The sequence below is a fragment of the Solanum tuberosum genome, unplaced genomic scaffold, assembly GCF_000226075.1.
Source record: "Solanum tuberosum cultivar DM 1-3 516 R44 unplaced genomic scaffold, SolTub_3.0 scf00180, whole genome shotgun sequence".
Lineage (NCBI taxonomy): Eukaryota > Viridiplantae > Streptophyta > Magnoliopsida > Solanales > Solanaceae > Solanum > Solanum tuberosum.
The window spans coordinates 110555-124653 of record NW_006239107.1 but is presented as its reverse complement, the minus strand read 5'-3'; the positions used below and the strand labels follow the sequence as shown (position 1 = coordinate 124653).

General features: G+C 35.3%; 2 protein-coding genes across 4 annotated transcripts in view; both read left to right on the top strand.

Moving 5' to 3' along the window:
- The first annotated feature begins 776 nt into the window (after window positions 1-776).
- On the top strand, window positions 777-10202 carry LOC102599513 (protein decapping 5-like). Of its 3 annotated transcripts, none has more exons than XM_015312017.1 (13): window positions 777-871; window positions 984-1142; window positions 2813-2913; window positions 4834-4905; window positions 4987-5883; window positions 6754-6813; window positions 6905-6967; window positions 7114-7179; window positions 7320-7379; window positions 7658-7819; window positions 9197-9397; window positions 9491-9595; window positions 9670-10187. In XM_015312017.1, the coding sequence occupies exons 2-13, from the start codon at window positions 1007-1009 to the stop codon at window positions 9817-9819; spliced, it is 2073 nt and encodes a 690-aa protein (XP_015167503.1). In that variant the 5' UTR covers window positions 777-871; window positions 984-1006; the 3' UTR covers window positions 9820-10187. The 3 variants fall into 3 exon arrangements, with proteins under 3 accessions (XP_015167503.1, XP_015167502.1, XP_015167504.1); XM_015312016.1 differs by having other exon boundaries at window positions 976-1142; XM_015312018.1 differs by lacking the exon at window positions 777-871 and having other exon boundaries at window positions 9670-10202.
- A 752-nt stretch (window positions 10203-10954) lies between these two features.
- LOC102599185 (uncharacterized) overlaps window positions 10955-14099 on the top strand; it is a 4640-nt gene continuing 1495 nt past the window's right edge. The window contains exons 1-3 of the mRNA XM_006354673.2: window positions 10955-11354; window positions 11451-11572; window positions 12670-12840. Of these exons, the coding sequence (XP_006354735.1) occupies window positions 11133-11354; window positions 11451-11572; window positions 12670-12840 (515 nt within the window). The 5' untranslated portion in view covers window positions 10955-11132. The remainder of the gene's footprint in view (window positions 11355-11450; window positions 11573-12669; window positions 12841-14099) is intronic.

The following is a 14099-nucleotide window of genomic DNA, read 5'->3' as shown; positions in this document are numbered from 1 at the left end:
CGTAAAAATACTATAAATCATGATAATTGACAACATAAAATATTTCAAAAATGTTGTATGTGAGTAGTCTTATTATGCCTTAAATAGCGTCAAAGAAAGTATAGGTTTGTGATAAAAAAACTTATTCCTTTATCCACGCAAACAATCGCTTCAAAAACTCGGTTATTAGCCCCAAAATATATCATTTATATTATTGGGCCCGTGCATAGCACGGGCAACATTATCTAGTTTTAGTATAAAATTGAGTGATTTTTTAAGAAATAATAATTAATATTATGATAAAATAAAATTGAATGATTTTTTAAGAAATATGATATTAGGATAAAATATGAAAATGTATTTTTTGGTATAGAATTGAATGAGAAGGCGAAGCAAGATAGTAAGTAATAGGGATAAGAGTCTGAAAAATACTCCAACTTTGATTGAATTTGCTGTTGCGATACTAAACTTTCATGAGGACCTATTACCTCTCTAGACTATTTAATATCGTATTTTTTACCCCTGAACTATTTAATAGTGTATTTTAAAGGTATATATGTGTCCACGTGGACACATTAATCTTTATAATTTTGCATTATTTTTTATGTCCATGTGGGTAAATATATATGTTTAAAATACAGTATTAAATAGTCTAGAGAGCTAATATGTCCCTCATGAAAGTTTAGTATCACAACAACAAATTTGACCAAAATTGAGATATTGTTTAGACTCTTATCCTAAGTAATACTAATATACCCTAAGAAAAAGACAAAGGCAGAAGAAAAAGAGTATTAAAAGGGAAGAGGAAATACAATTCTCGTGTGATTAGCTCTACTGTTTTCTAACACTGGGCATAAAGAAGAAGAAGCGTCCGACCTCCACTCTTTGCCAGGTGACATCAAGCGGTTTCTTATGGATTCTTCCTCCTTCACATTATCTTTTTTTCCTTTTTTTCGGTTTCTCCGCACTATAAATTCATTCTCACTGATTCATTAGGGTTTCAGTTTCAACACACAGAGATTCCGCAATGGCAACGGCGGCCTCTAAGGCAGCCGACTCCTACATTGGGAGTCTTATTTGCTTGATCACAAAGTCTGATATACGCTATGAAGGATTTCTATTCCATCTTGATGCTGCTGAATCAACAATCGGTCTTCGTAACGGTATACACACTCACTCACACTCTGTTCTAGTTTTATTTTATTTTATTATTATTATGTAGTAATTGTTAGTTTGTGAATGTGTAAGAGTTTTGGTGTGTGCCTGTTTGTGTTGTCTGAGTTGTAGATGAACGAAGCAAAGAAAAAGGAACCGTTTGCATGTTGTATTAACTGAGAATTGAATTATACAGTGTGATCATGCTTATTTATGTTGTTATTAATTTGCAATGTTTGGAGTTTAATACTTGAAAGGCGAAATAGATATAGATCTGTTCGAAGGAGTTTTTGAAAGAATGTGTTAGGGTTAATAAATTTGAAAAGGAAAAAAAAATGTGTTTGGGAGGAAGATGAAGACAAAGGAGAAAGTGAGCACAAGGAAAGTTAGAGGATGTGTTTCATTTGTTTTCTGCGTTAACTTGCTAGGAACTGATGCATAAATGTGGTTGTTGTTCCTTTTCTTTTGATCTTTTGTAATGCTGTTTCCGGTTTGTGTCATCAATTAATTTCTTGTTTAGGTCGTTGCTAGTTAAAGTTTAATTCATGAATATAACACAGAAAAAACATGCATCCTTTTGTTTTTTGGTTTGTGATTGTGTAAGGGTTTCGATGTGCAAAGGATTTTATGGTGTCATCTTGGTGAAATAATAAATGAACTCTTTTGATTTATCCGAAAAAAAAGACCCAAGTTTTTTTTAAACTTAAAGCGGACCAGTTGGTAGCTCCACTTTGAATGGAAAATGTGAACAGCTGAGGGTCACTTGTGTAACCATCTGAGAATTCTTATTTTTTTTGTTCACCCTGAAGTTCTGAGTGATCCATGCATGCACATGCCACATGTGAGGAAATGGTTTATAAAAAGATAGATTTGTTGCAAGAATTGATGTCTAGGTGTGTTGTTGAATCATACATCCTATTTTTGGTGCCCTAATAAAGTAAGTAGATGTTGAAACCTCATAATTTTTTATTATTGTAATATAGCTGGTCTCTTGAGTAAGTGCGCAGAAGGAAACATATTTGAGTCCAGTTTTTCAATCTTCCCGTTGATATAAAGGCTAGAATTGAATTGCAACCAAGGTGTGGCATCGTGGTCAATGAAGTGGGTTAAGAACCATGATATCTTAGGTTCAAATACCAGTAGAGACAAAAACACTAGTTGTTTTCTTCTCATTTGTCTTAGCCATAGTGGACAGAGTTACCCTGATGGGAGGTGGGAGGTATCCTGTGGAATTAGCCGAGGCGCACGGATGCTGTTCCGGACACCACGGTTATCAAAAGAATTTTTTTATAAAAAATAAAGGCTAGACTTGAATTTATTTTATCAAAATAATAATAATAATAATAAAGGCTTGATTTGAATTTCAAGAAGAATTTGTTCAAAAGCAGATAATTACTTCTCTAACAAGTATCTTAAGATTAAGCTCTTCCCTTTTTAACATGGATAAACTAGAGAATCCTGTGGTTAGTGTCTCCTCGTGTCATAACAAATGTGATGGACTTTTCTAGTTCCTGAAGTTTATGGCTTTCTCTTATTACCTTTTTGTATTATTGAGTTGCTGGCTAAATTAATAATAATGTTTAGATATTTGGCGGTATAGTTTACTTGTTTCGTCTTGAACTCTTAGCTTCTTATCGTGTACATTTAGTGACACCCGAGTCATCTGTTTGTGGTCCAGTGAAATCTTATGGGTCAGAAGGACGAAAGAAGGATGGACCTCAGATATCTCCTAGTGACAAAATATACGAGTACATTTTCTTCCGTGGTAGTGATATAAAGGTGAGATACTTCTGTCTTTACCTGCTTACTTTGTGTGCTTGGTAATTTTATCGGAACTGGATTATTGTAATTAAAACTTCAAGAAACTGATCGCCATCAGTTACCAAGTGGTCAGGGTCCTTTAGAGGGGCAGCGGAGATGCAGAAATATTGCTTTGGCTATTCCAACAAATTTTGCCAGTGTACCTTTTATGTGATTCCGATTGCTTTAGCCTGTCTGTCTTTGCGAATACGGTCATAAGCTAGTCCTCTAGTTTTTCCCATCCAGCTCTTCAGATGCTTTTTGAAGTTTGGTTAAGCAACTAGGATCTTGGTTTTAGTATATTAATAATTGAAGATGACTATTTCATCTTCATTCTTCTTCCATGTCTCCTATCCTTCTACTTTTGTGGAAGAAGTACATCATCTCATGCATGCTTTCATGAGGAGTGTCCATTGACGATAGAAATCCTATGCCAACTGTTCATTCTGTCATTTTTGTTTTCTTCATAGTTCATATTGACCTTTTCCTGAAACCTACAGATAGCTACCACCTACCATGCAAGAGTAGTTGAATTATTTCTTGTTCAGTGTCTTACATGATCGTTCCTGTTACCTTTTTTTAAATTGTACTTCTCCAGAGTCAATTTGGCAGTTTATCATTAGAGTGCATGTAATAATAGTGAATAGCTACGTAACACGCAGACTTTGCTTGCATCTTCACGACACCTACAGATAGAGACCATGCAAGGGTAGTTGAATTATTTCTTGATTAGTGTTTTATATGGTCGTTCCTGTTACATTTTTAAAACTGTACTCTTCCAGAATCAATTTGGAGGTTAATCATTAAGTGCAATGTGATAATAGTCAATAACTACTAAACATGCTGATTTCTACTTGTATCTTCGCGTCCAACTGTTTCTAGTTGCTAAAAACATCTATGACCATGGGTAGGATGAGGTTGAATTGATAGATTCAATAGTGAGAATTCTTATCCCGACAGACTAAATAGTGTCAGAGAGGATGCCCAGTCCCAGTAGCTTCTCGTTCAGCCTATGTTCAAGACTAGCTGGCTAATTTGATAAGAGTCTGCCACTGCTAAAAACATATTAGTTCTACTGTTTTTGTAGATATGGTTTTTCTGTACTACAAGTACTGACTGAAATACAAATGTTACTAGTGTCAAAAAAAATATTAGTTCTACTGTTATCCTCGTATGTACAAGGTATGCTTTTAGTTTTTATTTTTTCCTCTGAAAAGAGACACCTCAAAGTGCATGCCGATACTCATAAAGTATTTTCTGACCACGTAAGATTACTTTTACTTACTGCTAAGCTCATACTGCAGCAGTTATTATTTCCTCTAATTGGAAAAGTTGGCACGAGAGTTTATAGATTTTGTTAGCTTGTTGAATTTTTATTTAGGAGTTTAAATGCCACTGCTTAGGGACAGGAGTTAATTTCTTTTCTACTATTTTGCATCCATGGATGCTCATCAGTAGATTCTGTACCTTTCTTTAAAGAAATGAGACATGAGGTTCCCAACATCTCTTTCCTTTTTAGGTTTAAGGCTTAAGCTACAGGTAACTTATGTTTCCCTTAAAGCTTCAATATACTAGACAATGTAGAACTCTTCTAGGTTGTGTATTAAAGGGTTGGCATCAAAATTCTAAGAATGTTTAGATGGATCCTGGTGCCTTAATTGAAGCAATATCAATTTTATGGCTTGTAACAAGAAAGAAGCCATGCGGAGGGAAAAGGGGAATTGCTCTTTTCAGTTGGAGAAGTGGTCTTACATTTGACTTCTCCTGAAATGTTGTATAGTGTATGTCTGATGAAGTACAGCTGAAATAATGTTAGACCCATTCATCTGAGGGTTTTGTTTCTGTTGTAAATATGGACTCATTCTGGATTATCTCCTTTTCTTTTCCTTTGTCTCACAGGATCTGCAGGTTATATCTTCACCATCCCCTCAAAGTACAGCAGTTGTTCCTGATGATCCTGCCATAATACAGGTATGTTGATTTTAATATGGTAGATTATCCTTTTGTTGCATCATATAAATTTAACTAACTTTGTGAATGTTAATTATTCAGACTCATTTTCCTAATCCAACACCACCAACCATTGGCATGACATCTCCTGGTGCTGCACAAGTAGCAGATGTTAGTACCAGTGCACCGTCCATGCTCCCTGTTGCACCTTTCTTATTGAATCTTCCCCCAAATCCGTTGCTACCAAGTTCTAACCTTTGGGGCTCATCACTTCCTCCTCCACCTGTAAATATCAGTGGGCCTGCTGTGCCTAATTATTGGCCAGGATTAGTTGGGTCCTCAGGAGGAATATCTCATTATCAACAGCAACGTTTTCCTCCGCCACCACAAAGTTTGGTTGCATCCCTTCCCATTCAGCAGCAAGCGCAACACCAAAATGTGAATGCATTAGCCGGAGGATCTAGTTTGGCTTCACAACATCATCCATTGCTGCTTCCTATTAGTACTACTTCCCCAAATTTACTTCCTGCCGTGCCGTCTCTATCTGGGCAATCCAATCCCAGGCAGCCTGCTAAACCGGCTTTTAATTTGTTATCTATTCCAATGCCAAATGATGCATTCCGTACTCTTTCAACTGTAGCAGTGGATTCTTGCCCAAGAACTGTGTCTTCTCTGGAAGCGGAACTTAATGCCAATGCTAATCTGGCTCCAGTGAGGAAAGAATCAAGTTCCGTCATTAGCACTTCAGGTTCTTTTCCAACATTTTCGCAAACTGTGTCATCTATTGTAGACACAAAAGGTGCATCTCACAGCAATCTGTCAAGACTATCCCTTTTGACACCAGAGGTACAGTCAGGAGTGAAGGATTCCTCATCATGTCGGTCAATGCAAAATCCAAACTGTGATGTATACACTGGTCAAGCATCAGTAGCAGAACCTCTGCCATCAGGGAGTACTGAGGAAACCCTGGAGTCATTACCAAAATCGCCAACTAAAATAGTATGGAAGCTTGCTCTCCCTCATTCTCTCTTCCATTCTTTCTCTCATATATTGTGATGTGTCCATTAATGGTAAACAACTGATATTTTAGCTTAGATGTTAAATTGGGAACCTACTGTTGCTGTGTTTTGATGATATCTTTCCTTTTCTATTTTTTGGTGTTTGTGTGCGTGATTACACTTTGTTTGTTGTTATTGAGTAGTAATTAAATTATTTAGCCTGTGCAGAAGTAACCAGCTTGGCATTGTTGCAGTTACTTTTAAGAGAAAATATATTAAAGAGACCCTTAACCGAATCCACCAACATTCTGTGAATCATATTGTTAATCATATTCTTGGCAGGATTACTCACATTTACCAATTTAAAATACTTTTGCTCTAACCCTTAAATAAATGCACATGGATATCATTGTAAACCGACTTTATGTTTCCTATTTACTCCCTCGGTCCAATTTATGTAGCACACTGTTTTACTCTGCACAGACTTTTAAGAAATAAAGGAAGACTTTTGAAACTTGTGGTCTAAAACAAGCCTTGTACATTTATGTGGATATAAATCATCTCATTAAATGTAAAGTGAGAATTTTAAAGATGAATTGTTTCTAAATATAGAAATGGGCATTCTCTGGGAAGTGTGCTATATAAATTGGGAAGAGGGATTACGAAACAAATTCTGTTATGTACTTAAATGTAATTATTATGTTATTGATTGCATAGTTTCCTCCGTCTTCTTTTTCTGTTTGCAACGTTATGTATTCCAGTTTCTCACTTGTTGTCTACTGCTGAATTTCATGAATTTTTTATTTGATACAATAACTTGGAGATTCATGTATGCTTTTGCGTGCTGACACCATCCTTTCTTTCTTTCTAGTTACGTGGATCTACATCATCTCATCACAATAGAAGTTATTATGCTCAGGGAAGAGATGGGGTAATTTTCAGCATTACTTGGTAGTTTTATTCTCATTTGAGCCTTCAATGGTGTTGGTGTTTATCTTATGGGTTGTTTTATGTTCATTCAGGCACATCAAGACACATCATCCACTCATCACAACAGTAGAGGCCCCGCACACAGAGGAAATGCGGTAATCTAATTGACTTATTTGTGTGCCTAGGGCAAACTCCTTACTTTTGGTCCCTTGCCTCCTCAAGGCCCTAAGCCGAAAAAGAGAAGTCTCTATTCTGTATGCATTCTGACATATGCCCTTTTGCTCCTTATAATTTGCTTCAGCCAAATGGAGGTCCTGTTTATGCACAACAAAGTTACAGGAAACATGCATCAGGACGAGGAAATGGGGTAACTCTAATTAATTAGAGCATGTGGTCCATTATTTTTGTCTTTATATGCATTTTGGCTAAATTAAGTATTGAACTATGTCATATCTTACCGTTAACCAGTAATTAAGGAAGTGATTTCCTCTTTTCTTGACCTTTCAGCTTATTGGAGCTGCTCTACATTCTCGTCAGAGTAATATGGGCATGGGCAGAGGAAAAGTGGTAATCCAGCTGGCTAGTTTTCCGTTGCTTTTTAATCTTTTCGTGCTTATAATTCTAAAGTAATTTTCATGCTTTTTCTATGTTTCTTTTTGGAATTGGTCTTTTCTCTGATAAATTCAGTATTGCAAAGACTTTCCACTAGTAGTTCATTCTCCCTTTCTTCTGATGACTGCCATATTTTGGTTTGTCCTTTGTTTCTGTAAACTATCTACTTGGTACTTGCATTCTTCTTATTATGGCCTACCATATTCTTTAACTTATTTTCCACATCGTTGCAGCCAAATGGTATTCCTCAACACAATCATCACAACACAGGAATCCAATTTCGTGATGGTGTTCCTCAACACAATCATTGCAACACAGGAATTCAATTTCGGGATGGTGTTCCTCAACACAATCATCGCAACACAGGAAGTCATTTTCGGGGACGTGGAGCTAAGGTAACTATTCTTTTAGCACTTGATCTCTTTGAAATTCTTGTGTGGACATATGACATCCTTGTCAATTCTTTGTAGCTGTATTTCCTTCTCAGTATATTAGTTTAGTTACATCGAGGCATTTAAGTCTTTTCGTGATTCTTGGATTGTGTTTGTTTCGTGTATTTGCAAAATTCTACCTACTTCTCATTTTTCCGAAATTGCCTTCACCATTAACTCACTGTGGAGGTCATTATTGTCAAATATGCCTTTGTTATAGCCCTCCTAGTTCTTTTATCATGGTAAAGCTTGCATCATCTCCTGAGATGCTTTTTCTTGTCATCTGATGAGTAATAGACAATGCGTAGTTTAGACGCATGAAACTTGCAATTGCAATTAATGTGTTTTGATTTTATTTTTTTTAGAAAAAATAGAAATAGCTAAATATCCATGACCATGAAGCATGTCAGTTAAAGTAATGTCCCATAAATATGCCTTAGCTTGGATGCAAATTCTCTGGGAATCACAATTTATAAGTCTTCAGATGTAGTAATAAATTTGCCTTCCCATAAATGTCCCATAAATATGCCTTAGCTTGTTTCCAGTATTACATAGTTTGGGGAGTGTTGAGTGATGATAATTGTGTTGGCTGGATTTGAACAAGCTGCAAGAAATGCAAGCCTCTTGACATTTTCTCTTTCTATCCATTTTGATACACTAATAACTTGGCAAACTTTGCCTTCCCATTCTGAATCATTGGGAAATAGAAAGAGTGACCTGCTTCTGTTGGAAACATATTCTCTCAAATATCAAAGATAAAACTACTTGTCTGTTTATTAAGTGTTAACTAACACAATTCTTTGTACTCAGAGCATACTTTTCTTTTTCTTTTTTCCAGAATCCCCTTGTGGCTAAAAGATTCTCCGACTTTTTCTTTTTTCCAGAATCCCCTTGTGGCTAAAAGATTCTCCGACTTTTTCTTTTTTCCAGAATCCCCTTGTGGCTAAAAGATTCTCCGACTTTTTCTTTTTCCAGAATCCCCTTGTGGCTAAAAGATTCTCCGACTTTTTCTTTTTTCCAGAATCCCCTTGTGGCTAAAAGATTCTCCGACTTTTCTTTTTTCCAGTAATCCCCTTGTGGCTAAAAGATTCTCCGACTTTTTCTTTTTCCAGAATCCCCTTGTGGCTAAAAGATTCTCCGACTTTTTCTTTTTTCCAGAATCCCCTTGTGGCTAAAAGATTCTCCGACTTTTCTTTTTTCCAGTAATCCCCTTGTGGCTAAAAGATTCTCCGACTTTTTCTTTTTTCCAGAATCCCCTTGTGGCTAAAAGATTCTCCGACTTTTCTTTTTTCCAGTAATCCCCTTGTGGCTAAAAGATTCTCCGACTTTTTCTTTTTCCAGAATCCCCTTGTGGCTAAAAGATTCTCCGAGGATTTCGATTTTGAGGCAATGAACGAAAAATTCAATAAGAAAGAGGTATGGGATTTTCTAGGCAGAAGTAACAAAGCTGAATCAGATGAAGGAATCAGGGATGAGAAAGAGATGGATGAAAGTGATGTTGAGGATGCAACAGGGGATGGAAGTGCAAAACATGATAACAAGGTAAGCTGCAGGTGGAAAAAGTTTATATTTGCCTTAACAATTATTTTCTCCATGTATCCCTCAATTTGCTATTTATAACGTTTTGTTCTACAGCCTGTCTATTGTAAGGAGGACTTCTTCGATTCTCTTTCTTGCCACGCACTTGATCGTGAATCTGGGAAAGTGAAGTTCTCCGACCAAAGGAAAAAAGACGTCGAGGTAATTTAAAAATCTTTGCTTTAGAATTTCTCTTTAATTTTATTTCTGACGAGATTTCTTTATGTGTTTTCTAGACATTTGGTGAGATTCAGAAAAACCAATGGGGTCGTGGTCAGGGAGCTCGCATGTCAGGGGGATTTCAACAATCTTACCGTGGAAGAGGATATGACAATGCACGTGGTGGCCGTGGCCAAGGAAGAACTGTTTGGGGTCGTGTCACTTGAAAAGAGCTTGTATGTGTACCTGTGAATGGTGTTCAGGAAGTAGACATCACCCGGCATTATCTAGTATTTAGTCATGGTAAACTTGTAGTCAGGTTTTACTCGACATTACTGTTAGTTATATATAATAAATAAAGGACAGAAGGGTAGAGTTTGCTGCTGAGCATCGAGGGTAAGAACTATTTAAAGATGAGTTATGGTAGGACTTGGAGTCCGGTTATTGTAAGAGTATGTAATCAGTCAGGTGATTACCCTGATACAAAATCACCTTTGCTGTACTAGGAGAAACAAGTAGTAAGTTTAGCTGCCTTGAATAAAATCTTTCATGAAGTTTTGTGAATAACAAATTATCAACATGCAAACATTTTGCAGTGTCGTGCTTTCAATTGTGTGGCAAGCTAGATTTAACCTGCAGTAGTATTCTGTAAGAGGGTGAGAACTATCCCCATGGTTGGATTCTTCTACCCTCTAGTGAGTTCTATTAGCTTCTCCTTCACATAGAGCAAAAAGAAGTCACCTCCTCTTTTTCTTTTTCTTTTTGTATAAAAGTCTAGAATAAAGGAATGAATTGTAGATCCTTGGTCAGTCTTACCAACTCCTCAAAATGAGTGTTCACTACAATATAAGTCATATGAGGACGTGGGACATAAACCAACAAAGAAAGAATAATAAAAATGACAAACAAGTAAGAACCATATGTGTGCCGTCCCCTATCGTCACTCCAGTATTAAAAAAGGCGAAGTGAATGTGTGATGACGCTTCCCCGCATTATTACCCAAATTTCTGCCCCTTCTCTCCCTGGCCCCTCAAATAGCATTATGGAACAAAATATGTGTGAATAGGGCAAAGTTGAAAAAGGATGACTCATACAGCTAATCATAACGTGTGTAAATTGATTGCTTCAACTTGACCTCCTATAGGAACATTTTTGATATTTTAAGAATTGAGAACCAATATTAGACACGCAAATTTTACCAAATTAGAACTATTGGAAATTTTCATTACGTTTATGAGTACTTACTATCTAAAAATTTACCAAATTCAATTAGGATTCTTCTATCCATTAATTTTAATCAAAAATTGGGCCCCTTGTATCACACGTCATAAAATTGATATAAATATTTAAAAAAACTTCCTTCTCCATTTGTAAGCAGAAAGACTCGGTCCCTGTTCCCTTCCTATGTAACTACTCTCCATTTTGTGATCATCTGGAGAGAGTAGTCAAAACTCTGTAGCTCACCAAGGACCTAGCTCAATTTTTATCGAAGAAAACAGAGGAATTAAACGAATAGCTAAGAGGCATTAAATATATAGACATGGATGTAAGGAAAATTGTGGTAGTAGTGGAAGATGTGGAGATAGCAAGAACTGCACTTCAGTGGACTCTTCAGAATCTGTTGAGATACGGAGATATAATTACTCTTCTCCACATATTCTCTATCACAAGATCCAAGAGCAAGAAGAAACTCAGGCTTTTACGCCTCCAAGGTTTCCAATTGGCTCTTTCTTTTCAAGACATATGTAACAATTTTTTCAATGTATGCTACTACTTTAATTTCTATTTTTCTTTGAGTTTGTATTAGTTTAATTTATATGTTACTGATGGAGTATATGATAGAAGGGTTGTGTTACAGACGAAGACAGAGATTGTGGTGACACAAGGGGATCAAGATGGTGGAAAGATTGGTGCTATGGTTAGAGAAATTGGGGCTTCTACTCTTGTTGCTGGACTTCATGAACAGAGTTTTCTTTACAGGTGATTTTCACACCCCCCTCTCTTCTTTTTAGTTACAAGTAGCAGTCCCCTGTTTTGTTTAGTATTATTCTTCATCTGCTTTTACTTTTGCAAATCTTCTGTGTCAGTAGTTGATAAATATGATTAAGTAAAGGTTTTGTGAATTGAATCGATCCACTGTACAATTGAGAAAGGATAACAAGTTCGTGCGATACGGAGTAACAATTCTAGAATAAAAAAAAGTTTTTGTGGTTGAGTTAAATCAAATATTCATTTCTTTACTACCATGGCAACATCAAGGCCAATATCAACTAGGTTAGTTGATGGAATATACATTACATATTAGGAAGGGAAAAAAAGATAAATATACCCTCGAACTATCGTAAATGATATGTAGTCCTCCGTCATTTTTTTGGGATATTGATGCCCTTGCCGTCTAAAAACTAAAGCATATATGTCTTTCACTCCAACGGAAGACTAAATAGGGACATGTGGCACAATCTTATCCGTCAATCCGATATTTAATAAATGTCAGGTCGGCGGATAAGATTATGACGCGTGTATGTCCGTTTGTATAAAGGGTATATATGCTCTAGTTTTTGGACGGCAATGTCCCAAAAATATAATGAAAGGTATCTGCATACCATTTACGATAGTTCGGGGTATATTTGTCTTTTTTACCTATTAGGAAATTAAGGGGTATATTCCATCAAGGCTGATATCAATTAGGTTGGCTAACCAACTCTGTTGTGCCCCAAATTACACTATTCACGCATTGAAAAAGAGTGGTAAAAATAAATTTTTGATCTAACTCAATCCTAAAAGTTAAGGTCAAGAAGTAAGGATTGTTCAAAATTATAAAGGGAGCGATCAAATTCTTATTTCAAAACAAATGAAAGATAATCTCAATACTCGCACATGCCCAGTCCTGCATTTATAGCATGAATAATATAACATAGGGTATCGGGTAAACTATGAATTGAGATGAATCTGCCTCAATACCATAATCATTAGAAAAATAAAATAAATATTGATTTAACTCAACCTCAAAAGCTTCTCCTGACAAAACTTTATCACGCATGTATGGTGGAACTAAAATAAGTATTCCTTTTATTTAGGTTGGCCATGTCCCACAACCACATTGCTAGCAATTTGAATTGTAAAGTATTAGCCATCAAGCAACCAACCCCATTGATGACCACAGGCACAAGGACAAAGACAAGGACCATTTGTTTCCAAGATAGTTCAACAAACATGGACTTCTCACAAATTGAAATTAACGCACTGAGGTAACAATATGATCATTTCATATTACGAAGCATCTGATAATATTATTGATTTTTTTATTGACACTTACCTGCTCCATGTACTAAATATATAATTTGTAGTCCAGACAATTTTTAAAATGGTACTCTAATTTCTATACTTTAATTTCCTTTAGCAGGGGATAATATATGCAGAATATCTTGTTTGTAGCTGTGGTTTAAGCTAGAAAATTCTCTAATAAATGAAATGCCATTTTACCAAACTGACTTAGAGTTTTAAGGTAACTAGAGTTATAACGAGTTGATTTCTCATATTGTCACTCAATTAATAGTTAATATCTCAAAAGTTATTTCTTTGTTGAAAAAAAATTGGAATCAAGAAAAAATAGGTGACTTTCTGAGATAATAACTATAAATTGAGTGATCATATGAGAATTCAAAGTGTATCTATTAATAATAATCCTTCATAAAATGTGAAATTTATTATGTCTAAAATACGACACAAAAGGTAAAAATGTCATGATAATGGAAAATTTATGTACACTGTCCATGTATATAAGTTAAATTCTAAAAATGATAGTGGTTGAATGATTATTTTTTTAAAAAAGATTTTCAAGGTATATTACAACTTAAATCCAATTGACTGTGTTTTGCCGGCCAATTGTTATGTTAACATGAATAAATAAGGATATACAGTTGTATAGAGAAGTAGGGCCGTCAATATGGGCTAGGCCCGTTGGGTCAGCCTAGTCTAATTCGTGATTTGATAGAGTTGGGCTACGATTTTTGAAGCACATTTAAGAAAAGGGCTTTTTAGCCCGGTCTAAATAAGTCTGCCGATTTGTGGGGCTTGAGAAATATAAATAGGGCCAGCCAGTGGGCCAAATAAAAATTAATTAAAAAATAAAAATAAAATAGAGTAGTAAAAATAACAAGAGTCTAAACTCAAAATCTGTTTAAAGTTTGAAATATTACAATTTAAATACAAATTATGTTTATAAAATATGTACTACATAAAACAATTTCCTAAAATTTCTAGGGAATTACTACATAGGTCATAGCCTATGGAATATTGTCATAGTTTTTGTGTTTTATTATAATCATTGGAAAATAATTAGTTTAATATTTCTATTTAGCTATTTATGCTTTTACTGAATTCAAACTTAATAAATATTATAAAAATAATTTTATTTGTGGATTTAATTAACAAGTAGTAACACTAACACCATATAATATTATCTTGTCGATATTTATGATAATATTTTTAAATTATAATTTAATTT

Coding starts and splice junctions, on each gene's coding strand:
- LOC102599513 (XM_015312018.1), top strand. CDS start 1,007: ATGGCAACGGCGGCCTCTAAGGCAGCCGACTCCTACATTGGGAGTCTT. Junction 7,380..7,657: donor GCATGGGCAGAGGAAAAGTG/GTAATCCAGCTG, acceptor ACATCGTTGCAG/CCAAATGGTATTCCTCAACA. Junction 7,820..9,196: donor TTCGGGGACGTGGAGCTAAG/GTAACTATTCTT, acceptor TTCTTTTTCCAG/AATCCCCTTGTGGCTAAAAG.